This window comes from Cherax quadricarinatus, chromosome 52, assembly GCF_038502225.1.
Source record: "Cherax quadricarinatus isolate ZL_2023a chromosome 52, ASM3850222v1, whole genome shotgun sequence".
Lineage (NCBI taxonomy): Eukaryota > Metazoa > Arthropoda > Malacostraca > Decapoda > Parastacidae > Cherax > Cherax quadricarinatus.
This window is the reverse complement of record NC_091343.1, coordinates 20,117,615-20,145,531: the sequence shown is the minus strand read 5'-3', so window position 1 is coordinate 20,145,531 and position 27,917 is coordinate 20,117,615. Positions and strand designations below refer to the sequence as shown.

Sequence of the window (27,917 nt, the reverse complement as noted above, 5' to 3'; positions counted from 1 at the left end):
AACAAATCCCTGGGGGACACCTTCAGCTTGGATAAGTCCCGGGAGAGCACATTATTAACCCTAACACGGAAATGCCTGTCAGTTAAAAAGTTCTTAAGGAAGGATGGTAGATTGCCTCGAAGGCCTAAGGAGTGGGCTTGGGCTAAAATATTATACCTCCAAGTTGTGTCATATGCCTTCTCAAGGTCAAAAAATATGGCAATAACTGAGTGGTTATTCGCAAAGGCATTACGAACATACATATCCAAGCGTAGTAAGGGGTCTATGGTAGAACGTCCCTTACGAAAGCCATATTGACGAGTGGAGAGACTGTTATGTGTCTCTAAATACCACACTAAACGTCTATTTACTAGGCATTCCATCACTTTGCAAACTCCACTGGTAAGTGCAATGGGACGATAGCGGGAGGCTTCATGTCCCGTAGTGCCTGGTTTGCAGAAAGGGAGAACAATGGTGGATTTCTACAGCTGTGGAACAACTCCTTGTGACCAAATAAGATTGTAAAGGCGTAATAGGACTGCAAGGGCTGACTGATGTAAATGTTGTAGCATACGAATATGAATGTCATCGGGCCCAGCTGCCGATGATCGGCAAGCTGAGAGTGTTGCCTCCAGTTCTTGAAGTGTAAAAGGCACATTATACTGTTCTTCTCTGAGAGAAGAAAAGTCCAAGGGTGCTAACTCTCTGGCAGACTTTGAGGAAAGAAAGGAGGGGCATAGATGGAGTCCCTGAGAAATACGGACCAGATGATTGCCAATTTCATTGGCAACATCTAGTGGGTTTGCTATATCAACACCGGCAACCCGCAGAACAGGAGCCGGGTCAGGAGAATATTTACCACTCAGTTTTCGTACTTTTTTCCAGACTGCACTGATAGAGGAAGCAGAGGTGATGGTGGAGACATAATCTTGCCAGTAAGTGCGTTTAGCGTCACGGATGACACGGCGAGCGATTGCATGCTTCTGCTTAAAATCAAGAAGTCTCTCTGTGGTTCTATTGTACTGGTACCTGCCCCATGCAGCGCGTTTCAAACGTACTGCACGAGCACAAGCAGGAGACCACCAAGGCACGCATTTCTGAGAATGCCTGCCCGAAGTTTGGGGTATACAATTAGAAGCTGCGGTTAAAACAGAGGACGAGAAGAGGTGTAAAAGCTCATCGATGGAGGACGAAGAAGGAACCTTTCTAAAAACAGTTAGGTGTGAGCAAAGGTTCCAATTTGCCTGATCAAATTGCCAGCGTGGGATGCGAAGAGGTGGTGAATATGGAGGGGAAGTAAGAATGATTGGGAAATGATCGCTGTCATGTAAGTCCGGGAGAACAGACCAAGTGAAGTCTAATGCGGCGGAGGAAGAGCAGACTGAGAGATCGATGCAAGAGAGAGTGAGAGTCTGAGGATCAAAATGGGTGTGAGTACCTGTATTTAAAACATGGAGGGGGTGGGTGGCAAGAAAAGCCTCTAATTGAATGCCACGGGAATCACAGTGAGACCCCCCCAGAGGAAATGGTGGGCATTAAAATCGCCAAGTAACAGAATTGGTGGCGGTAATGACATAACAAGAAAGGCAATATCCGGAATAGATAATGCCCGAGGAGAGAGATATAAAGAACAGAGCATATACCACCTATGCAAGTGGATACGGGCTGCTGTGTAATGCAGCGAAGTACGAACAAATAGCTGATGGTACGGAATATCAGTGTGTAGAAGAAGGGCACTTTCATTAAAGGTCCCATCAGGAAAAGGATCTGAAGAATACAATAAATTATAGCCTGAGATGGGAGAGATAACAGCAGATTGTAATTTTGGTTCCTGTAAGCAAACACCAATAGGGAAAAACTGGGAGAGTAACATCTGAAACTCACCCCGATTACCCCTGAGGCCGCGTATATTCCACTGTAAATAGGCCATGATTGGCAATGATAAAGATACCTGAAATCCGCAGGTAAGGGTTCCTATGGACTAGAGGGGTTAGAAAAATCCACATGTGGAGGCAGTGGAAAACGTTCAAGCAGCGAAGGAACGGTGCGCTGTGAAGAAAGGAGTTGCGCAGATGGAGCAGAGGAGAGAGAAGGAGCGGAGGGTGGATCAGTGTCCATTGATGGTTTGGTCTCTGCAATATATTCAGAGATTGCTTCAGGTGTTTTGGAATTCAGAGACGTCGTATGGGAGACAATATTGGAAATGGTAGGGGGAGGATGAGTAAAGATTGGAACTGTATTGGACTGTACCAAGGTAGGGGGGGGCGAAAGGGTGGAGGGAACTGGAGAAGCGTGGAAGGGGACAGAAGAGGCAGAAACCTGGGAGGTGGCAGAAGAGGAAGAAACTTGGGAGGGAACAGGGGAGGAAGGTACAGTATGAGGAGGGTGAACCTCTACACTTGTAACAGAGCCAGTGAGAGGGGGAGAACCAGGTACAGCGACAGGGAAGGTAAAATGAGGAGGTGGAAGATGGGTAGGAGGTGTTAACGGACCTTTTTTTGACTTTTGAGAAGTAGAGGGACGATTGGGAGGAGGTGTCATACGAGATCTCGTCGCTACTGAGGCTTGTGAGAGAGAACACGAAGAAGCGAGATCAGACTGAGGCATTGAAGTAGGGACGTCTGAGCCGAGGACAGCAAAAGAATTAGATACAGGAGTGACTATGGGAGAGGTAACCACAGAGGTAGGTGCAGAAGATGGGCTACCAGAAGTGGGGGGACGTTTTGAAACACGGGAATAAGAAACACGAGTTAGTCTCCCTTGGAGGTGGAGATGAGAAACTGCCATGGCATAAGGGAGACCTTCTGCCTCTTTGAGGTAACGGATTTCCCGCTCATTTAAGTAGACTTGACAACGGCGAGAGTACGAAGGGTGAGCCTCATGACAAGAGGGAGGTCGATTGCAAGACGTATTAGAATGGTCATTGGCACCACAAACTGGGCATTCGGCGATAGATCTGCAATATTTCGCTGGATGGCCAAATCGCCAGCAATTTCTACACTGTTGCGGTGTAGGGATCACCTTTCGAACTTGTAACCGATGTCCTGCTACATAAACTGAGGATGGGAGTTCACGGCTGTCAAAAGTTAAACGAGCTACATTGCTAGGGTATCGTCTCCGCCCGCGGGCAGGAAGAACGTAAGTGTCTACCTTGAGGATTGGGAGATCTTGGAGTTCCAGCTGTTCAAGAATGTCGGTGCCACATGTCTGGAAATTTTGTTGAACTATGGTATGGGGCAGAATGACGGTACCACTACAAGAATTGAGGGAATGATGTTTTTCAAGAGTGACAGGAACAGTATCGATATGGGAAAGACGAGAAAGCTCATGAGCCTGGGTAGCATTCTGTACCGTGATGATGCACGTACCGCTCTTAAGAGCATGAAAAGAAATATCTTTACCAACATGGTGTAGGAGCTTGCCAATACTGTGGTCAGAAAGATAGGCAGTAGAGGAAGTCGGTCGTAAAGTGAAGAATTTAGTCCATTGTGCAGTCTGAAACCGAGCGTGGAAAGGTAGTGAAGGACATGTTGATCTTTTCTGAGAAGAACGAGAAGGTGGAGAAGTATCATCAGCAGGTAATTGTCGTTGGCGTTTAGGCGTGGGACCAGAGTTGGTCCGACGTGGAATGGGTCGGCGATTCGAAAATTGCCGCACCGTAGAGGGAGAGGCCGGAAGCATAGTCAGAGGAGAGCGAAGGTCAGATAAATCGAAGGAGTCAGTCGAGGCCTCAGTACCTGAAGCGGGTGAGGAAACAGCACTGGCAAGAGGCACGAGGAGTGTTCCAAAGACGAGGCGGGGTCAGAACGGGGTGCGGTATCAAGAAAGGGCCCGGGGGTAGCAGGTTCATGGACTAGGGCTGCCATGGGTAGGTTACTTCTTTCTTTTTAAGAAAAAAAAAGAAAATAAAAATAAAAAAAAGAAAAAAAGGGGGGACCAGGGAGGGATAGTTCCTAGGAGGAATGAAAGGGCCAGAAATCTCCCTCAGTGCCCAAGAGGACCTCAGCACCGCAAGTATCGCAGATGCAGCATGGAACCCGTGCCATACCCTACCTATCATGCCAGTAAACTGGCAATCCGGGATAGCAACCTCACATCTGCCGAGTTACCTCGGTGGACAAAAGAGAGGGCGGCCGGAAATCTGCCACAAAGCATACCTCCTTTGGCCACCACCCCCGGAATCCGAAAGGTGGCTTCCAGAGATACACCCGTCGCCCGAGAGACACCCTCCGGCATACTGGAGAGGGATTGGGACATCCCCAGGCAATCCAGATTCCACGGCAAACTACGCCACCACCAAGAACCTCAACGGAATGGGATGGACCCAGGTACCCTTTCCCCTACCTAGGAACTAGCGTGCCTGTGGGAAAAAAAAAAAACCCAAAGGCCAAAAGGAAGGGCAAAAGGGAGGGGTGGGGAGGAGGAAAGGAAAAAGGGGAGGATGGGATAGGGAACGGGGGATTGGGGGGTAATTAGGTTCGGTCTGAGGAAGGAGACCGACAGGTCTAATTCCTCAGACCAAGAGCCTCTTCACCACGCCAAGGAGCCCCCCTTGATGAGGCCTTTGCCCCTGAAGGATGAGCAATCATGCCACAAGGTCATCACTGAGGGATGCCCATCCACTCAAGAAAACCCTCAGGCACTGTCCAAGTAAGGCAGAGGTACCAACCTTTAACTGAAAGGAATATTTCCACTTTAAGTCCATGAAAAGCTGCAGTAAAAGCCATTCATTTTTTTTTTTTTTTACAGGAGCGGCCATCTGGTCAGCTTTATTAATTGCTATCTGTTGCACAAATTTTCCTGCTTCTCCCATAAATTCACAATCAAACTAAGCACTAAACCCACAAGGGTCATGCAGCTCATATTTATAGTATCTAGGTTCTGTTAAAGCACACCCATTTTTTTTCCCCCTCCCCAACAAGTCGGCCGTCTCCCACCGAGGCAGGGTGACCCAAAAAAGAAAGAAAATCCCCAAAAAGAAAATACTTTCATCATCATTCAACACTTTCACCACACTCACACATTATCACTGCTTTTGCAGAGGTGCTCAGGATACAACAGTTTAGAAGCATATACGTATAAAGATACACAACACAGTTTCATATTAAATGTAATATGGTGTTAGACCCACAAGCAGCGTACACCACTTGAAAAATGGGAAATTATCCGATTTGATAAGAGATGGTAGGTCCAGTTTCTTGGATAAAGAGACCTTTATCAATACCAAGGAACTGTGAAGCAAATTCAGTTTTATTAAACACCCTCTTTACTTCTCTTTTGAAAGTATTAAGATAAAAAGCAAAGAACTGAACCCACAAGGATTGTATAGTGCTGTCTTCTGAAGTGTTGTGTGCTTTTGACTTTCATATTTATCAGCTTAAACATTGCCAACTAAATTATTAGATACAACTTAATGCAGCCTCTCCTTGCTAACGACATTGTTCTGTTCCTAAGACCACGTTGGTAAACGATTTCGTTGCGAAATGAGGAGCATACTATAATGGTAATGGGTTTATATCAGCCATCTTTGATAATGTTTTAATGTCACCTTTGCACCCTTTATAACATTTCTGGTATATTTTTAAATGTTTATACAACTGTACTGTACATATATTGTAATAAACAGAATAGAGGAAATCAGCTCTAAATGCATTATTTAGGTATGCATACTGGTCAGAGAGCCTGTCGTAAGTCCGAGTAGTCAGTAAATGAGTACATAACCAAGTGAAGAGAGGCTGTCCACTACATGTGTGTACATATATAAGAGGTGACTAAAATGCCAGGAGCAAGGGACTAGTAACTCCTGTATAAATTACTAAATTTAAAAAGAAAAAACTTTAGTTTTTCTTTAGGTTACCCTGCCTCGGTGCCATACGACCAGGTCATTGAAAAAAAATATATATATATACATATATAATTTGTGTGTGAAACTGTAATGGAAGGACAGTCAGTCAAAAAAGTTTTCTTAGAAAAAACTTTAATAATCTGCATACATAATTTTTTTTTTTTTTTACTAAAAATGACCATTCATACAATACTAGATGATCTGCTGGTAAAACAAGACCACTGGAATGCACATATATACACAAAATCAAATTTACACACATTCAAAGTAATCAACTTGCATGGCAAGAGCATATATTTTACAGAAGTTATGTATATCCAGATAAAGCTATAAAATTTGAGACTAATTTTTCAATATATATTATAAATACAGCTGTTAGTTGTGAAAATGCACTTCATTATTCAAATAAGATGCGTGTGAACTAATAAAAATTTAATACAGTACACCAAAAAATAAAAAAGAGCCTTTTAGAAAATAAATAAATTTGCTTAGGCACAAAAATTAAATCCTAAATAACCAAATTAATACATAAATATTTGGCATAGTCATTACTAGTTGCACTTTTACAAACATGGCTCTGGTCAGTAGAGCCATTTGAAGAAAGATCACTGAAGAGAATAATTAAATTTTCAAATGTGTGGACTATCTTCTGACAAACTTAAGGATACACAGCTGGTGATTAAGCATAATGCTTAGATTTTTTGGCAATTCCACAAGCACAACTAATGCTCATCACCTGAAAAAGAATTTTTTTTTTTTTTAGGAAAACTGATACCTGGTCACTTAAGGCATTAGTAACTTTTTTAAGTGCCTCTATAAACAAAAATAATTACAGCTAACATTGTAATTAAAGTTACATATGTATTTCATTGATTTAACTAAGAAACAAGATAACAGCAACAGGAATACATTATAGTTTCACATAAGACAATCCAACTCACCAAAGGCAAAGCATGTAATAAATATAAATAGAATTGAGAGTATCTTACAATCAATATGTCCACTATTAGTAAAGCAGTATGTACTGACCTCAACTGCAGCTAGGATGAGACAGGCAACACCAAGTCCAATAGTGATACTCTGGATATCTTCCTTAATGGCATAAAAACACCCTTCAGTGTAGATAGTTTTGGTGGCTACCAATGGGGGCTTGGTGACCATACCTATAAAGCACTCATCAGTTTGATTCTTACAGCAGCCTATGGTCACATCATTGCCTTGACCTAACTCTCTCCAATCAGTGTAATTACTCACACCGCAGCACTTCAGCTGTTGAAAATATTATTTGTTTAATGTTCAATGTGTATTGAGGTAGTGGCAAGTAGTCATTGGAATTTTGATTAAATTTTAAACTTTTAAATTCAGAAGAGTATAATTCTGTCCTAAATACTAATACAGCATTTAAGCATACAAAGCATTTCAAAATTAATCAAACATGTATATTTGAGAGGGAGTGAGAAAATAAATGAATTTGTTTCAAATGGATACTGCCTCAAGACAGGCCTGTGATAATACAATGGGAGCACACAACAATGTATATATGTGCTCAAGTTATGAGGCTGGAGAAACAAGTGTCCATTATTAATTTTATGGGAAGCACTAAATGTGGAGGTCATACAGCAACTGCATAAATATGAATGCAAGTATAGAACGTATTATGTTATGTTATTAAATACTTTTAGCTACACTAACAGAGCCATGCTCGTAGTGTCACCTTGTGAGTTTGTCACCAAAACATACACTAAAATTAAGGGTCAAAGGGCTGATTGTAGAGAGATAGTGTATGCACACAAACATGAAAATTGTACGAGTTAATCCACATCCCAGCTGACTGGATGTAACCAGTTGTTCATTCACTATCTTATTCATTAACTTGAAATCATTTTAAAGGTTTTAAATTTGTTTAACTTACATCATGTTGAATCTGGTCAATGCTTTTTGTAAGAGCTAAATCTTCTTTACCATACCCCTCAAAAACTTCTTCCATACCATCCTTTATTACATCTTCAGCCTTTTGAGAGTATACGAGGAGGAGGATCCCCAGGACAATTTGCGAGATGAGAAGCACAGCCACAATGAATGCATACTGTTGATGTAAAATCAGTAAACGTTATCAGTAATCAGTGCCAAGTTTTTTTTTTTTTCTACATATGGTACATCTTTGGTAACAAGTGCTACACATCAGTCTCATGGTTTCCAGTACAATGATTTTCTAAATGTATTAGCAAACCAAAATAAGGGTACCTGTATTAAGATGAAAAATTAAAAGCAGTTGAAAAATGTATATGACCAAATGTTTAATAAAAAAAATTTATTTAGAACCAAACACTGATAAGGTAGAGAATTATTACACTACTGAATTATTATCAAAGCCATGTAGCATTACCTGATAGAGTATTAAATTCTTTTGTACTCATTGTAACTCGTCTAATGACCATCTGAACTATTATTGCCTTCCTAATCTGAAGTTAATCTTTAAGTTTGCCTGAAATGCTCTGCATACAAAGGGGCTTTTGGCATGTACACCCAACTATTATATTCCTCTGTACAACCATGTATCATGTCAAAATAAACATCTTAATCTTAATAACTGTTGCAATTAAGAAAGCATAATTCCCATAAAACCACAGCATTTAATACTACACTTTAAGAGTAATGAATGTCCATTTATCTGCCTCAACATTATCTGCATTTCAATTCCTCATGCTAAATGGGTAGTGAATTCAGATTTTATAAAAGGAAGCTTAAGTAAAAGTATTTTGCACACGAGATTTTTCTGTGCGTGTCCTGTGAAATCTACATCTTTCACTTGTACCTACTACTAATAGGCTGCAAGATTTTAAAAATTCCAGTAGCAAATTATGTTGTAGCATACTTTCAAAAAAACACTACCCCACCTTTTCTGTCAGTCATTACCACCATACAGTATAGTATTTCTAGGGCACTCATTGCTGCTATTTAATAGCAGACAAAAAACTATCAACCCCTCTGTCTGTTACACATCCAATGGATCATCCACAAGATGTACAGTAACTACCTTATATATCTATGTAAAGAGGTAAACTACAATTTCTTGGTTTAGTCATGTAAAGAACAATAGCTATGTAGAAAATAGCTGGAATTATTTTTAACCATTTTATAAATGGTACACTACTATAAATGTGCAAGACAACAGGACTGATTATCAGCTTCATTCTGGTACAATAAAGAATTGTATACAGACTGCTAATAAGGGTGTCTTAGCTGAGGTGCAAATAAATCTTTCATACTGTCCTTGTGTTCCAGGTCTATCACTGATTTTCACACTTTACACTAATCAGTATTAATGATGCTAATCCAAAAACTACGAACACTGACATAAGAAAGGACTATCAACCTGGAGCACATAAATCATTCGACTCGAGCAGCCAGTTCAAAGCAGAGAGTGGGTTACCATTAAAGATTGTGCTGGATATAGAAAAGCTTGTTTTGCAGTTAGACAATTCTGTAACCAACAGGCTTGGTTCATCATTTCTGAATCAACTGACCCAACAGATACTTTTCAATTTTTTCAAAGTCAAGGGTTTACTATTGCTTACTAAATTCACAAGCACTGATCCCATGGGTTAATTAAGTCCTTGCATGGTCAAAAAAATCCATAATGCTTCTATGTAACAGTACTGGTGTATCTAATCTCTTTGGGATTTTATACAATACCTACCCAGTGGTTACAGAAGTTTAGCCCCAATAAAATAAATTAAATTATCAGATGCAGAAAGTGCCCTAAGACAGGTGTCTTTCTTGGAAGGGAAATTATGTAAATTATCTAGGAAAATCAGAACACTACTAGCAAGACAGCAAAAGTGAATGATGGTGAATGTTTATTCTTAAAGGTCACCCTACCTTGGTTGGTGACCTATTTCATTAATGTTAAATAATGAAAACCAAGTTTAAGCTGAATTTCAAAAGATTACACAGAATTAAGTTATATTATGCAGTTTTAGGAAGATCACCTTGGACTGCAAGGTTGGTTTTAGTGCAAAATTGAGAATTTGTACATTAACTACGACATAACGGCTAAATTCATTTAGCACAAAATCTTTAAATGTATTTCCAACAATTTTGAGTCAATTTTTGGGAACAGCACCTGTCTGCCATTAATACTAGTAATGTATTATAAGCACTCAAAATAATGAAATTAAAGGAATTGCAATTACTTTGTTTATAACGACAGTAAATGCTCATTTTAATGTTATATTGAAGGGAAGGCAAGCAGTTGGCCAGTAGTATTGTGATTACTTTTTTTTTAACCTGTAATTGGTCCACTAAACCATGGGTTTACTGTCTTGTCTGGTGGCAAAAAGCTCTCGCTTCACACTGAGGGTCCGGGTTCAATTCCCGGTGAAGGGGTGGAAATATTGGACGTGTTTCCTTACACCAGTTGTCTATGTTCACCCATCAGTAAAATGGGTATCTGGGTGTTAGTCGACTGGTGTGGGTTTCATCCTGGGACAAAACTGACCTAATATGCCCAAATGCTCAGAATAACAAGGGGGCTTTCTATATAGTAGTATGTCACTGATGTCAGCTAGGCCTGTATACTGTGTACATGTATTTGTAGTAAATAAAGATATGATAAATCAAAATGTTAATAAACAAAAATTCTACACTAATACAAATTATTTTTGTGGGTCAATGAAAAAATGGTTTACATTATCAAAACTAATTATTGGCATGAACTTACTGATGGGATCACAAATTAAATTTAGGACATCACTTAATATCCTTTATGAAATACCAGATTAAATACTAGTATGATAGTGCAAAAAGACTTAGAAATTTGTTTTGCAGTATGTTAGATTAAATAATATTACAGCACTTTCAAAAGGTATCTTGTGTACAGTAATTTTTATTATATGTGGTCATAAGAGAAATTTATATGCAAACCAGAATTTTATTTTGTGTATATACCTACAGTATTTTAATGTCACTAGGTTAAGTAGTGGCAGGATAATTCGTTCACGAATAGGACCTTTGGGAATAGCTAAACTGATTACAGTATTAGTAAATAGTACTATTAGAAGTATCATACCGTCTTCAGCATGCAGGAATTCTCCTTCAGTGCACCGCAGCATCCCAGGAAGCCAATGATGACGATGATAAGACCAATGATGAGGACAATGACAGGCACTGTAAACATGCCCTTTGACAACAGCAAATTTCCATAGTCGCTGTCCTTGTTGATGATGATGGAGGCTAGAGCAACTATAGCCACACCCACTGCCTGTAAGGATGCTCTAGTTAGGAAAATTATGTAATACAATATTTTAACTGAAAATGTATGTGCACTCCACTGGAAAGCTCAAGGAAGGTAATGTTAAGGTAAATAGCATAAAATTATAAAAATGCAGATTCTGAAATTGCTATATAGAGTTACTTAAAATTGTCACTCAAGATTTTTAATATTCATTTGAATTAGTATCAATAAAGCTAAACAAATTACTTTACAATTTTAACAGTTTCTCTATGTACAAACATTCATAATAACTTGAAACATGTATAAAAAACTAAAGCAATTCTGATTTCATTATGGTCTGGATAAGGAAGATATCACTGGTCTCGGGGAGTTGGTTATGGACAATGAAGCCACTGGATACAAATGCAAATTGCCAGCAGTATTGAAGAGAAAGGTGCAGAGTACGCTTTGTGACATTTTGCTCTATGCAGAACTATCAAATTACGACTGACTAATGCTCTAAAGATAAAAGTCACAAACGCTTTCTCTAGCACCTGCTTTTTTTCTTCAGTAAAGCCACTACCTAATGAAAATTATGTTTAATTACGGTAAGATTGACTAGTGACAAAGTTAACCAATATGGAAAAAAAAAAGAAATATGCAGGCAAGGATCAGTCTAGCCGGCACAAATTTTTCTTGCACACCAAAGAGCTGGTTTAAACTATCATTAATCAGTTTCCTTATACAATATAAATGGAGTTATACCATTTCAGCCCTTGTAATAGATGAATGGTTCAGAGAACCGACATGTTGATAAATTAGACACATGTGCAACTCTTGGGTATCTTTGTTGAGGAAACGTTTCGCCACACAGTGGCTTCATCAGTCCATACATGGGAGAAACTTGAAGAACAGGAGGAGAATGAGGTAATCAGTCCCTCAACCTTGAGTCGATGTGTTCAGTCCATCAGTCTTGAGTAGAATACGGCAGATGAGCGGAGAAGCAGCTAATAAACACCTCTCCTGCCATACGGTTTATAAGCTGCTTCTCCGCTCATCTGCCGTATTCTACTCAAGATTGATGGACTGAACACATCGACTCAAGGTTGAGGGACTGATTACCTCATTCTCCTCCTGTTCAAGTTTCTCCTATGTATGGACTGATGAAGCCACTGTGTGGCGAAACATTTCCTCAACAAAGATACCCAAGAGTTGCACATGTGTCTAATTTATCAGCCCTTGTAATAGTTTCATATTTTCTAAATGGTGGCATCCTGCGATTAATAAATTTATGAAGCAAAAACACTGAAAAATGTTATGTGGAACAAGAGGATGTAATTGGGGCATTACCCTATTATATACAATATAATTATACACCGTTAAAGTGTCAGAATACTTGCATTTGCAGGTATTCCGACACTTTCCGGTGTCACTTCTGCCAGCACATTTAATGTATAGCAGTAATTAAAAATTTAGTAAATAACTTAAAAAATGAAAGCACAGCATAAACAAAGGAGCAGTGTGAATCTGAAATTAACGAAATAAAATTACTGCCAGTCTTGCTAAGCAGCACTAGTCAGTCACCCAAGTAGCAGTGAGGTTTCAGACTAGTTTCATATTAATCAATATTTTTTTTAGTGTAGATAGCACGATTTCGTAAATTATATAAATTACAGCTAAAAATTACAATTTTACACTTTCTTTATTAACTATTATTATAATCATGGAGCGCTAATTATTATTATTATAATCAAAAAGAAGCGCTAAGCCACAAGGGCTATACAGCGCTGCAGGGTAGGGAAGGAAGCAAGGGAATTGGATGGCAGAAGGGAGGGGGGGGGATCAGCAGGTTACAGAAAACAGCGGGGCAGGGGATAGTACAGGGGTAGAGGGTAGCAAGAGATTGAAGTAGAAAGGGCTGAAGGTATCAGAATTTGTGAAGTAAGTCAGTCGTTGTCAAAAAGTCAATGAGAGAGTCCGGATGAAAGGTGGGTCCATCAGCGAGAAGGGAAGGTAAAGAGAGAGCAGCGGAGCGAAGACGACGACAGAGGTAAATTCTGCGTGCTCGTTGATAAAGTGGGCAGTCCAACAGAATGTGGCTGACTGATAATGGAGCTTGGCAATTCTCACAGAGAGGAGCAAGACGCCTCTCCATGAGATATCCATGAGTAAGACGAGTATGGCCAATGCAAAAACGGGAGAGAGTAGTCTCCCAACCTCGACACTGGTGATAAGAAGACGGCCAGTAACCTATACTCGGTTTAATAGATTGAAGTTTGTTGCCGAGCATAGTAGACCAACGTTGTTGCCAACGGGTGTGAAGGTGGGAAGATATTGCAGCAAAATAGTCCGTAAATGGAATACCTCTATAAGAAACTGGTAGGTCATGTACTGCTGACCGCGCAGCAGTGTCTGCCTGTTCATTGCCCTGTACGTCAACATGACCAGGGACCCAACAAAAAACAATATCTTTATGCTTGGTAAAGATGCGGCGTAGCCAAAGTTGGATACGGAGGACTAAGGGGTGAGGTGTATCAAATTTTTGTATAGCCTGTAAAGCACTAAGGGAGTCAGACAACCACAAATGATGACACAGGCATAGATGCAATACGGATAAGTGCTGTAAGGATGGCATATAATTCAGCAGTAAAAATACTAGCCGAAGATAGCAAATGCCCTCGTACGACGCTGTCCGGAAACACTGCTGCGAATCCTACACCGTCAGAAGACTTAGAGCCATCTGTGTACACAGCAATGGCATGAGAATGAGAGTGAAAGTGGTCAAGAAAAAGAGAGCGGGAAGCGACCGTGGACAGTTGGGCTTTCGAGCAAGGGAGGGAGAAAGAACAGACTCGAACAGCTGGAACTTCCCAGGGGGGTAGGGAAAAGTGAGATGCTACATGTACATAGAAAGGTGGTAGTTGAAGAGAAGACAAGAGCGAATGAAGGCGAAGAGTGAAGGGACGGAGTAAACAGGGGCGGTGAACAAATAAAGAATGTCTACTAATATCAGTGACCATTCTATAAATGGAAGGATTGCGGAGATCATGAGAGCGTACATAGTAGCGCAGGCAATGGGCATCACGGCGATCGGATAAGGATGGAACGTTCGCTTCTGCATAGAGGCTCTCGACAGGGGAAGAGCGGAAAGCACCAAGGCATAAACGTAATCCTTGGTGATGAATGGGGTTAAGGCTAGAGAGAGTAGCAGGAGATGCCGCTGAATAGATCTGGTCACCATAATCAAGTTTCAATAAAATAAGGGTGGAATGTAGGCGAAGGAGGGTTCGACGATCAGCTCCCCACGAAAGATGAGCAAGGGTTTTAAGAAGGTTCAGCCGGCTGTGACAAGTTGCCTTCAGAGAGGTAATGTGAGGTTTCCAGGATAACCTACGATCAAAGAGGAGGCCCAGAAACTTGACTGTATCACGTTCAGGGATACGGGAGCCATAGAGGTACAAAGGATGATCGGAGATGACAGAGCGTCTAGTGAAAGTGATTTGGTGGGTTTTAGTGCTGGAAAATTTAAACCCACGTGTGGTGGCCCAATTGGAAACACGGTCGACTGCATGTTGGAGAGAAACTGTAAGGAGGTGACAGTCAGCGCCTGCACAGGCAATAGCAAAGTCATCAACATAGAGTGATGACCAAATATTTGATGGAAGACTAGAGGCCAAATCATTAATAGCAAGGAGAAAAAGTGTTGTGCTCAGAACACATCCCTGGGGGACACCTTCAGCTTGGATAAAGTCCGGGGAGAGCACATTATTAACCCGAACACGGAAATGCCTGTCAGTTAAAAAGTTCTTAAGGAAGGATGGTAGATTGCCTCGAAGGCCTAAGGAGTGGGCTTGGGCTAAAATATTATACCTCCAAGTTGTGTCATATGCCTTCTCAAGGTCAAAAAATATGGCAATAACCGAGTGGTTATTCGCAAAGGCATTACGAACATACGTATCCAAGCGTAGTAAGGGGTCTATGGTAGAACGTCCCTTACGAAAGCCATATTGACGAGTGGAGAGACTGTTGTGTGTCTCTAAATACCACACTAAACGTCTATTTACTAGGCGTTCCATTACTTTGCAAACTGCACTGGTAAGAGCAATGGGACGATAGTGGGAGGTTTCATGTCCCGTAGTGCCTGGTTTGCGGAAAGGGAGAACAATGGCGGATTTCCACAGCTGTGGAAGAACTCCTTGTGACCAAATAAGATTGTAAAGGCGTAATAGGACTGCAAGGGCTGACTGATGTAAATGTTGTAGCATACGAATATGAATGTCGTCGGGCCCAGCTGCCGATGATCGACAAGCTGAGTGTGTTGCCTCCAGTTCTTGAAGTGTAAAAGGCACATTATACTGTTCTTCTCTGAGAGAAGAAAAGTCCAAGGGTGCTAACTCTCTGGCAGACTTTGAGGAAAGAAATGAGGGGCATAGATGGAGTCCCTGAGAAATACGGACCAGATGATTGCCAATTTCATTGGCAACATCTAGTGGGTTTGCTATATCAACACCGGCAACCCGCAGAACAGGAGCCGGGTCGGGAGAATATTTACCACTCAGTTTTCGTCCTTTTTTCCAGACTGCACTCAGAGGAAGCAGAGGTGATGGTGGAGACATAATCTTGCCAGCAAGTGCATTTAGCGTCACGGATGACACGGCGAGCGATCGCACGCTTCTGTTTAAAATCAAGGAGTCGCTCTGTGGTTCTATTGTACCGGTACCTGCCCCATGCAGCGCGTTTCAAACGTACTGCACGAGCACAAGCAGGAGACCACCAAGGCACGCATTTCTGAGAATGCCTGCCCGAAGTTTGGGGTATAGAATGAGAAGCTGCGATGAAAACGGAGGACGAGAAGAGGTGTAAAAGCTCATCGATGGAGGACGAAGAAGGAACCTCTTTAAAAACAGTTAGGTGTGAGTAAAGGTTCCAATTTGCCCGATTAAATTGCCAGCGTGGGGTGCGAAGAGGTGGCGAATATGAAGGGGAAGTAAGAATGATTGGGAAATGATCACTGTCATGTAAGTCCGGGAGAACAGACCAAGTGAAGTCTAATGCGGCGGAGGAAGAGCAAACTGAGAGATTGATGCAAGAGAGAGTATGAGTCCGAGGATCAAAATGGGTGCGAGTACCTGTATTTAAAACATGGAGGGGGTGGGTGGCAAGAAAAGCCTCTAACTGAATTCCACGGGAATCACAGTGAGACCCCCCCCCCCAGAGGAAATGGTGGGCATTAAAATCACCAAGTAACAGAATCGGTGGCGGTAATGACATAACAAGGAAGGCAAAATCCGGAATAGATAATGCCCGAGAAGGAGAGAGATATAAAGAACAGAGCGTATACCACCTATGTAAGTGGATACGGGCTGCTGTGTAATGCAGCGAAGTATGAACAAATAGCTGATGGTACGGAATATCAGTGCGGAGAAGAAGGGCACTTTCATTAAAGGTCCCATCAGGAAAAGGATCTGAAGAATACAATAAATTATAGCCTGAGATGTGAGAAATAACAGCAGAGTGTAATTTTGGTTCCTGTAAGCAAACACCAACAGGGGCAAACTGGGAGAGTAACATCTGAAGCTCACCCCGATTACCCCTGAGGCCGCGTATATTCCACTGTAAATAGGCCATGATTGGCAATGATAAAGATACTTGAAATCCGCAGGTAAGGGTTCCTACGGACTAGAAGGGTTAGAAAAGTCCACATGCGGAGGCAGTGGAAAATGTTCAAGCAGCGAAGGAACGGTGCGCTGTGAAGAAAGGAGTTGCGCAGATGGAGCAGAGGAGAGAGAAAGAGCGGAAGGTGGATCAGTGTCCATTGATGGTTTGGTCTCTGCAATATATTCAGAGATTGCTTCAAGTGTTTCGGAATTCAGAGATGTCGTATGGGAGACAATATTGGGAATGGTAGGGGGAGGATGAGTAAAGATTGGAACTGTATTGGACTGTACCAAGGTAGGGGGGGGGGCGAAAGGGTGGAGGGAACTGGAGAAGCGTGGCAGGGGACAGAAGAGGCAGGAACCTGGGAGGTGGCAGAAGAGGAAGAAACTTGGGAGGGAACAGGGGAGGAAGGTACATTACGAGGAGGAGGGTGAACCTCTGCACTTGTAACTGAGCCAGTGAGAGGGGAATTATTATTATTATTATAATCAAAAAGAAGCGCTAAGCCACAAGGGCTATACAGCGCTGCAGGGTAGGGAAGGAAGCAAGGGAATTGGATGGCAGAAGGGAGGGGGGATGATCAGCAGGTTACAGAAAACAGCGGGGCAGGGGATAGTACGGGGGTAGAGGGTAGCAAGAGATACAAGTAGAAAGGGCTGAAAGTATCAGAATTTGTGAAGTAAGTCAGTCGTTGTCAAAAAGTCAATGAGAGAGTCCGGATGAAAGGTGGGTCCATCAGCGAGAAGGGAAGGTAAAGAGAGAGCAGCGGGGCGAAGACGACGACAGAGGTAAATTCTGCGTGCTCGATGATAAAGTGGGCAGTCCAACAGAATGTGGCTGACTGATAATGGAGCTTGGCAATTCTCACAGAGAGGAGCAAGACGCCTCTCCATGAGATATCCATGAGTAAGACGAGTATGGCCAATGCGAAGACGGGAGAGAGTAGTCTCCCAACCTCGACACTGGTGATAAGAAGACGGCCAGTAACCTATACTCGGTTTAATGGACTGAAGTTTGTTGCCGAGCATAGTAGACCAACGTTGTTGCCAACGGGTGTGAAGGTGGGAAGATATTACAGCAAAATAGTCCGTACATGGAATACCTCTATAAGAAACTGGTAGGTCATGTACTGCTGACCGCGCAGCAGTGTCTGCCTGTTCATTGCCCTGTACGTCAACATGACCAGGGACCCAACAAAAAACAATATCTTTATGCTTAGTAAAGATGCGGCGTAGCCAAAGTTGGATACGGAGGACTAAGGGGTGAGGTGTATCAAATTTTTGTATAGCCTGTAAAGCACTAAGGGAGTCTGAGACAACCACAAATGATGACACAGGCATAGATGCAATACGGATAAGTGCTGTAAGGATGGCATATAATTCAGCAGTAAAAATACTAGCTGAAGATAGTAAATGCCCTTGTACGACGCTGTCCGGAAACACTGCTGCGAATCCTACGCCGTCAGAAGACTTAGAGCCATCTGTGTACACAGCAATGGCATGAGAATGAGAGTGAAAGTGGTCAAGAAAAAGAGAGCGGGAAGCGACCGTAGACAGTTGGGCTTTCGAGCAAGGGAGGGAGAAAGAACAGACTCGAACAGCTGGAACTTCCCAGGGGGGTAGGGAAAAGTGAGATGCTACATGTACATAGAAAGGTGGTAGTTGAAGAGAAGACAAGAGCGAATGAAGGCGAAGAGAGAAGGGACGGAGTAAGCAGGGGCGGCGAACAAATAAAGAATGTCTACTAATATCAGTGACCATTCTATAAATGGAAGGATTGCGGAGATCATGAGAGCGTACATAGTATCGCAGGCAATGGGCATCACGGCGATCGGATAAGGATGGAACGTTCGCTTCTGCATAGAGGCTTTCGACAGGGGAAGAGCGAAAAGCACCAAGGCATAAACGTAATCCTTGGTGATGAATGGGGTTAAGGCTAGAGAGAGTAGCAGGAGATGCCGCTGAATAGATCTGGTCACCATAATCAAGTTTCGATAAAATAAGGGTGGAATGTAGGTGAAGGAGGGTTCGACGATCAGCTCCCCACGAAAGATGAGCAAGGGTTTTAAGAAGGTTCAGCCGGCTGTGACAAGTTGCCTTCAGAGAGGTAATGTGAGGTTTCCAGGATAACCTACGATCAAAGAGGAGGCCCAGAAACTTGACTGTATCACGTTCAGGGATACGTGAGCCATAGAGGTACAAAGGATGATCAGAGATGACAGAGCGTCTAGTGAAAGTGATTTGGTGGGTTTTAGTGCTGGAAAATTTAAACCCATGTGTGGTGGCCCAATTGGAAACACGGTCGACTGCATGCTGGAGAGAAACTGTAAGGAGGTGACAGTCAGCGCCTGCACAGGCAATAGCGAAGTCATCAACATAGAGTGATGACCAAATATTTGATGGAAGACTAGAGGCCAAATCATTAATAGCAAGGAGAAAAAGTGTTGTGCTCAGAACACATCCCTGGGGGACACCTTCAGCTTGGACAAAGTCCGGGGAGAGCACATTATTAACCCGAACACGGAAATGCCTGTCAGTTAAAAAGTTCTTAAGGAAGGATGGTAGATTGCCTCGAAGGCCTAAGGAGTGGGCTTGGGCTAAAATATTATACCTCCAAGTTGTGTCATATGCCTTCTCAAGGTCAAAAAATATGGCAATAACTGAGTGGTTATTCGCAAAGGCATTACGAACATACGTATCCAAGCGCAGTAAGGGGTCTATGGTAGAACGTCCCTTACGAAAGCCATATTGACGAGTGGAGAGACTGTTGTGTGTCTCTAAATACCACACTAAACGTCTATTTACTAGACGTTCCATTACTTTGCAAACTGCACTGGTAAGAGCAATGGGACGATAGTGGGAGGTTTCATGTCCCGTAGTGCCTGGTTTGCGGAAAGGGAGAACAATGGCGGATTTCCACAGCTGTGGAAGAACTCCTTGTGACCAAATAAGATTGTAAAGGCGTAATAGGACTGCAAGGGCTGACTGATGTAAATGTTGTAGCATACGAATATGAATGTCGTCGGGCCCAGCTGCCGATGATCGACAAGCTGAGAGTGTTGCCTCCAGTTCTTGAAGTGTAAAAGGCACATTATACTGTTCTTCTCTGAGAGAAGAAAAGTCCAAGGGTGCTAACTCTCTGGCAGACTTTGAGGAAAGAAATGAGGGGCATAGATGGAGTCCCTGAGAAATACGGACCAGATGATTGCCAATTTCATTGGCAACATCTAGTGGGTTTGCTATATCAACACCGGCAACCCGCAGAACAGGAGCCGGGTCAGGAGAATATTTACCACTCAGTTTTCGTACTTTTTTCCAGACTGCACTCATAGAGGAAGCAGAGGTGATGGTGGAGACATAATCTCGCCAGCAAGTGCGTTTAGCGTCACGGATGACACGGCGAGCGATCGCACGCTTCTGTTTAAAATCAAGGAGTCGCTCTGTGGTTCTATTGTACCGGTACCTGCCCCATGCAGCGCGTTTCAAACGTACTGCACGAGCACAAGCAGGAGACCACCAAGGCACGCATTTCTGAGAATGCCTGCCCGAAGTTTGGGGTATAGAATGAGAAGCTGCGGTGAAAACGGAGGACGAGAAGAGGTGTAAAAGCTCATCGATGGAGGACGAAGAAGGAACCTCTTTAAAAACAGTCAGGTGTGAGTAAAGGTTCCAATTTGCCCGATTAAATTGCCAGCGTGGGGTGCGAAGAGGTGGCGAATATGAAGGGGAAGTAAGAATGATTGGGAAATGATCACTGTCATGCAAGTCCGGGAGAACAGACCAAGTAAAGTCTAATGCGGCGGAGGAAGAGCAAACTGAGAGATCGATGCAAGAGAGAGTATGAGTCCGAGGATCAAAATGGGTGTGAGTACCTGTATTTAAAACATGGAGGGGGTGGGTGGCAAGAAAAGCCTCTAACTGAATTCCACGGGAATCACAGTGAGACCCTCCCCAGAGGAAATGGTGGGCATTAAAATCACCAAGTAACAGAATCGGTGGCGGTAATGACGAAACAAGGAAGGCAAAATCCGGAATAGATAATGCCCGAGAAGGAGAGAGATATAAAGAACAGAGCGTATACCACCTATGTAAGTGGATACGGGCTGCTGTGTAATGCAGCGAAGTATGAATAAATAGCTGATGGTACGGAATATCAGTGCGGAGAAGAAGGGCACTTTCATTAAAAGTCCCATCAGGAAAAGGATCTGAAGAATACAATAAATTATAGCCTGAGATGTGAGAAATAACAGCAGAGTGTAATTTTGGTTCCTGTAAGCAAACACCAACAGGGGCAAACTGGGAGAGTAACATCTGAAGCTCACCCCGATTACCCCTGAGGCCGCGTATATTCCACTGTAAAAAGGCCATGATTGGCAATGATAAAGATACTTGAAATCCGCAGGTAAGGGTTCCTACGGACTAGAAGGGTTAGAAAAGTCCACATGCGGAGGCAGTGGAAAATGTTCAAGCAGCGAAGGAACGGTGCGCTGTGAAGAAAGGAGTTGCGCAGATGGAGCAGAGGAGAGAGAAAGAGCGGAAGGTGGATCAGTGTCCATTGATGGTTTGGTCTCTGCAATATATTCAGAGATTGCTTCAAGTGTTTCGGAATTCAGAGATGTCGTATGGGAGACAATATTGGGAATGGTAGGGGGAGGATGAGTAAAGATTGGAACTGTATTGGACTGTACCAAGGTAGGGGGGGGCGAAAGGGTGGAGGGAACTGGAGAAGCGTGGCAGGGGACAGAAGAGACAGGAACCTGGGAGGTGGCAGAAGAGGAAGAAACTTGGGAGGGAACAGGGGAGGAAGGTACATTACGAGGAGGAGGGTGAACCTCTGCACTTGTAACTGAGCCAGTGAGAGGGGAAGAACTAGGGACAGAGACAGGGAGGGTAAAATGAGGAGGTGGAAGATGGGTAGGAGGTGTTACCGGACCTTTTTTTGACTTTTGAGAAGTAGAGGGACGATTGGGAAGAGGTGTCGTACGAGGTCTCGTCGATACTGAGGTTTGTAAGAGAGAACTCGAAGAAGCGAGATTAGACTGAGGCGTTGAAGTAGGGACGTCTGAGCCGAGGACAGCAAAAGGATTAGATACAGGAGTGATTATGGGAGAGGTAACCACAGAGGTGGGTGTAGAAGATGGGATACCAGAAGTGGGGGGACGTTTTGAAACACGGGAATAAGAAACACGTGGGAGTCTCCCTTGGAGGCGGAGATGAGAAACTGCCATGGCATAAGGGAGACCTTCTGTCTCTTTGAGGTAACGGATTTCCCGCTCGTTTAAATAGACCTGACAACGGCGAGAGTACGAAGGGTGAGCCTCATGACAGTTAAGGCAAGAGGGAGATCGATTGCAAGACGTATTAGAATGGTCATCGGCACCACAGACTGGGCATTCGGCGATAGATCTGCAATATTTCGCTGGATGGCCAAATCGCCAGCAATTTCTACACTGTTGTGGTGTAGGGATCACCTTTCGAACTTGTAACCGATGTCCTGCTATATAAACTGAGGATGGGAGTTCTCGGCTGTCAAAAGTTAAACGAGCCACATTGCTAGGGTATCGTCTCCGCCCACGGGCAGGAAGTACGTAAGTGTCTACCTTGAGGATTGGGAGATCTTGGAGTTCCAGAATGTCGGTGCCACATGTCTGGAAATTTTGTTGAACTATGGTATGGGGCAGAATGACGGTACCACTACAAGAATTGAGGGAATGATGTTTTTGAAGAGTGACAGGAACAGTATCGATATGGGAAAGACGAGAGAGCTCATGAGCCTGGGTAGCATTCTGTACGGTAATGATGCGCGTACCGCTCTTAAGAGCATGAAAAGAAATATCTTTACCAACATGGCGTAGGAGTGCCTTGCCAATACTATGGTCAGAAAGATAGGCAGTAGAGGAAGTTGGTCGTAAAGTGAAGAATTTAGTCCACTGTTCAGTCTGAAACTGAGCGTGGAAAGGTAGTGAAGGACATGTCGATCGTTTCTGAGAAGAACGAGAAGGTGGAGAAGTATCATCAGCAGGTAATTGTCGTTGACGTTTAGGCGTGGGACCAGAGTTGGTACGACGTGGAACGGGTCGGCGATTTGAAAATTGCCGCACCGTAGACGGAGAGGCCGGAAGCATAGTCAGAGGAGAGCGAAGGTCCGATAAATCGAAGGAGTCAGTCGAGGCCTCAGTACCTGAAGCGGGTGAGGAAACAGCACCGGCAATAGGTACAGAGGCATGAGGAATGTCTGAAGAGTGGTCCAAAGACGAGGCGGGGTCAGAACGGGGTGCAGTATCAAGAAGGTGCCCGGGGGTACCAGGTTCATGGACTAGGGCTGCCATGGTTAGGTTACTTCTTTCTTTTTGTTTTTAAGAAAAAAAAAGAAAGAAGAAAAGAAAATAAAAAAAAAGAAAAAAAAAAGGGGGGACCGGGGAGGGATAGGTCCTAGGAGGAATGAAAGGGCCAGAAATCTCCCTCCGTGCCCAAGAGGACCTCAGCACCGCAAGTAGCGCAGATGCAGCATGGAACCCGTGCCATACCCTACCCATCATGCTAGTAAACTAACAATCCGGGATAGCAACCTCACATCTGCCGAGCTACCTCGGTGGACAAAAGAGAGGGCGGCCAGATATCCGCCACAAAGCATACCTCCTTCGGCCACCACCCCCGGAATCCGAAAGGTGGCTTCCAGAGATACACTCGTCGCCCGAAAGACACCCAAAGCTACTCTGGGATACCGGAGAGGGATCGGGACATCCCCAGGCGATCCAGATTCCACGGCAAACTACGCCACCGCTAAGAACCTCAACGGAATGGGATGGACCCCGGTATCCTTTCTCCTACCTAGGAACTAGCGCGCCTGTGGGAGAAATCCCAAAGGACAAAAAGAGGAAGGGCAAAAGGGAGGAGTGGGGAGGAGGAGGAGGAAAGGAAAAAGGGGAGGATGGGATAGGGGAGGGGAGATTGGGGGGTAATTAGGTTCGGTCTGAGGAAGAAGACCGATAGGTCTAATTCCTCAGACCAAGAGCCTCTTCACCACGCCAAGGAGCCCCCCTTGAAGAGGATGGAGCACTAAACCCGTAGATTATACAGCGCATGTGCAGGGGTGGGGCTGGAATATATTCCGGTTCAATTCCGGGACCCGGACCAGAGATCCAATTCCCTAGATCAAGAGCCCTTCACCAACGTCAAGGAACCTCCTTGAGGGGTCTTTATTAACTAAAATCTCGTAATTACTGGGTTTACATAACTAGTTAGACAGTTTATCAACTAATTCTACAACTTAAAAAAAATATCGTATGTCAAGATACTAACTGAATTAGAAGAGCTCTTAAGCTGCTATCAGTCTTGCCACCCTTAACCAACTGTACTTGTCAGTTAATATTACCACCTCATTAATTAACACGCCACCACGCAACAAAAAAATTTTTTTTTTAACAAGTCGGCCGTTTCCCACTAAGGCAGGGTGGACCGAAAAAGAAAAACTTTCATCATTCACTCCATCACTGTCTTACCAGAGGCGCGCTTACAGTACTAGTTATTTTATAATCAATAAAAGCGCTAAACCTACAAGGGTCATACAGCGCCGACACTACAGTTATAAAACTGCAACATTAACACCCTTCCAGATTGCAGACATTGTGTTTTTTTATCTCCAGGACAAGTCCGGCCTGCCGGTTTCCCTACTCCATAAACGTTATTTTGCTCACTCCAACAGCACGTCAAGTCCTAAAAACCATTTGGCTCCATTTGCTATCTAACATGCTCGTTGGAAGTCAAAGCTCCTCGCACACAAAACCTCCTCTATCCCCTCCCTCCAACCTTTCCTAGGCCGACTCCTACCCTGCCTTCCCTCCACTACAGATGTATACACTCAACTTCATTTCTATTATGTTTCTTCATCTCTACATGTCCGAACCACCTCAACAACTACTCAGCCCTCTGGATAATAGTTTTGGTAATCCCGCACCAAACTATGAATTCTCTACATTATATTTACACCACACAGACCTCAGACATGACATCTCCACTGCCTCCAGCATTTTCTTTGTTACAACATTCACCACCCATGTTTCACACCCAAACAAAATATTCCTAAATACCACCCTCACTTGCATCACACAAGTCAACAGAAATGCCATTACTGTGAAATACACCACCACGCAATGAACACGTGTGTTATATACCATAATGCGTATGGGGGAAATTAGGGTTAAATACCATCACTCCTGGACAACCTACCATCACAGCTAAAAGAAACTTTTATATAATAACCAAACACTGAACAGCAAAATTTTAATATTATCATGACCAATCATTAAACCGTACGTATCATGTTTGATTAACGCTATCACTGCCAAAGACTAAAACAGTAAAACATATGTTATACCGTTTTAATGTAAATATGAATCAAATTTTATTAGATATATTAATTTAAATTCGATAAATTTAAAAATTTATAGATAATGGAAAACACTTGTTTCAATAGTTGTACACGAGTGTAAGAAACATTACAATCAAAACTTAAGCGCTTAACCCACAAGGGTTAGCGAAAGAAATCGTTATACAAGAGTGGAATGAATTAGCGTCAAGCAACAACATTGGGTAGGTGTAAAAATAGCTTGGACAGGTAGACAAGTGGAGTGGCCGAGTCGAGAGCCAGCAAGTCTACTGCAGTAGTCCTCTATTCCCTGTCCTTATGGGGAATCGCTAAACCCGTAAGGGTGAATTATGTTACTTCCCCTCATTCTGAATTATGGGGAGCGCTAAACCTGAAGAGATTATACAGCGCTTGTGGGAGGGGGGGGATGGAAGGTATTCAGGCTTAATTCAGGAACTGGAGCACATACCCAATTCCATAGACCAAAAGCCTCACCAGCGTCAAGGAACTTCCCTTTGAGAAGTCATTCTGAAAAGAAAGACTATACGAACACGAAAAGAATGACATTTTGTCTTCAGACGTTCCGAAAAATACAGCGAACATTTTTCTCCAGAAAACTAAATTTACAATACAGATTTGTTCTGAACATGTTATTTCAGCATTCAAATATTACACTTAAGTGTATTATTGAAGTTCACAGTTAGTATTAATATGGGCAACGTAAGATCGATGTTGTAAGAGCGAGGCAGGAGAGTATTGCATGCATGGGGAGGTCATACAGGGCCTTGGGGACGTCAGGGGCCAATTCCTTGAATTAAGAGCCTCATTCACCGGTTGGAAGGCCAGATTAGGACAGGGATGGAATAAAGACAAACGCAGTATAATTCGATCCTTTACCGACTACGTTTCGCCCACACTTATCAAGTCACAAGTGTTCCCTGATGGGGGTCTTACTCATATGACCCACATTATTATTATTATAATCAAGGGGGTAGCGCTAAACCCGGAGGATTATACAGCACCTGGGGGGGGATGTGGAAGGCATTCAGGCTTAATTCGGGGAACTGGAGCACAGATCCAATTCCCTAAATCAAGAGCCCCTCACCAACATCAAGGAACCTTCCTTGAGGGGCATATGACCCACAGCTGGAGCTTTTGGTCATCTGACCGAGGACTTTCCCTGGCTTACCCCTCCACCTCTTTAAAAAATCATGGTTATGAATATATCCATTTTATATAATCTGAGAAGAGAATACAAGAGTATATTATTGGGAGCGTGTTTGAGAAGGCTGGATTTGAGGTCAGTCTCAAATCCAACCTTCTCAATATTCTCTCTCCAGCTCTGCATTATTATTATTATTATTATTATAATCAAGGGGAAGCGCTAAACCCGTATGATTATACAGCGCATGTGGGGGGAGGGTGTGGAAGGTATTCAGGCTAAATTCAGGGAACTGGAACACAGATCCAGTTCCCTTGATCAAGAGCCCCTCACCAGCGTCAAGGAACCTTCCTTGAGGGGATCCAGCTCTGCATGACCCTTGTCGGTTTAGCGCTTTATTTGATTATTCTCAATATTCTCCACCTGACCTCACGTCACTGTGCTTCATTTATATACTCCTGTACCCTCATCTCAAGCATATTTGCCTGTGACTTGATAAAATCCACTGTGTGGGCGAAACGTAGACAGTAAAGGATCGTATTATACTGCATTTGTCTATTTTTCCATAGTGTGGGTATTTTATACTATTTATTTCCATCGTAAGACAGACGTAATATAGGTGGAGGAGGAGTCGAATATAGATGGGACGGTGTGTGACAGGTGGGGAGTAACAGGTAGTGCCTGGGAAAAGGTAGTTAATCAGGTTTTTAACAGAGGAAGGTAGCTCCGATTCCTCTGATCAAGATCCCTTCAGCAGCATAAAGGCCTTGATGGGAGTGCAATAAGAGAAAGCTGCAGCCGTGTTCCTCCAGCCCGCCATTGAAGCCTCAGGCGTCACCATCTGATACTCACAAACACAACGAAGTTCAGGATGAACAACCCAAGTTTACTGATGCACCCCATCTTGAAGGCGTTTCCTGGTTTCCAGTGGGTTCGGAAGAGTGTAGAGAGGATTCTAGGTGGAGAGTTAGCGGGAGCACTTGATACACGTCCTCCTCTGACGGTGGTCTGACGCGCACTGAGCTCCTCCCCTGAGTCGCCTTTTCAGGAGTAATATGGCGGCTTCTCCCGCGATAGCTTATCAGCAATGATACTCCAATTTTCCTGTATACCCCTTTTGTCCGCTTTATTTGTGCGAACTAATTTAAAAACTTTACACAAGAGTTACTCAACCATGCAGTGTAAAGCTACAAAATTTCTGATGAGCACCACACTGAGCACAAAATTCACTTTTCTGAGTTAGCGTTTATAACACCATTTCTTCAGGGTCTTTTCTAGTATAGCTGCTCTGCCTTAGCAGCAGCAGTGGCTAACGTAAGGAACAAACTCAGGGATGGCAGTAGCAGGCGGGAAGGCAGCCCCAGAATATATACAGTAGTGACCAACGCACAGTCATGTGAATTCTTGTAACACCTGTAGCTTGTACTCGTCTCTTTAACATTCGTTCAGACTCGCATTCTTTCGTAAATAACTCATCATTTTTATCCATTTTTAATATACCTTAACCTAAAATTAACTGGCATTACATCTGTGTCCACGTACGAGATACCACCAAGTATTACAGCGTCAACGATATGTCAATGTAAGTGTTTAAAAATATATATTTCACCACAAACGAAATTTTTGGAAGGCGAGAATAGAATGTTAATTTCTGGGGATTGCGGATACAGCAAGTATGACTCAACCGGTAA

General features: G+C 43.2%; 1 protein-coding gene across 1 annotated transcript; it reads right to left on the bottom strand.

The window, feature by feature from the left end:
• Nucleotides 1–5,939: 5,939 nt before the first annotated feature.
• Nucleotides 5,940–27,557, bottom strand: LOC128696836 (CD63 antigen). The gene is made up of 5 exons (XM_053788224.2): nt 27,079–27,557; nt 10,896–11,087; nt 7,737–7,910; nt 6,854–7,093; nt 5,940–6,560 (listed from the first exon to the last, which is right to left on the bottom strand). The coding sequence occupies exons 1-5, from the start codon at nt 27,127–27,129 to the stop codon at nt 6,504–6,506; spliced, it is 714 nt and encodes a 237-aa protein (XP_053644199.2). The 5' UTR covers nt 27,130–27,557; the 3' UTR covers nt 5,940–6,503.
• Nucleotides 27,558–27,917: the final 360 nt, after the last annotated feature.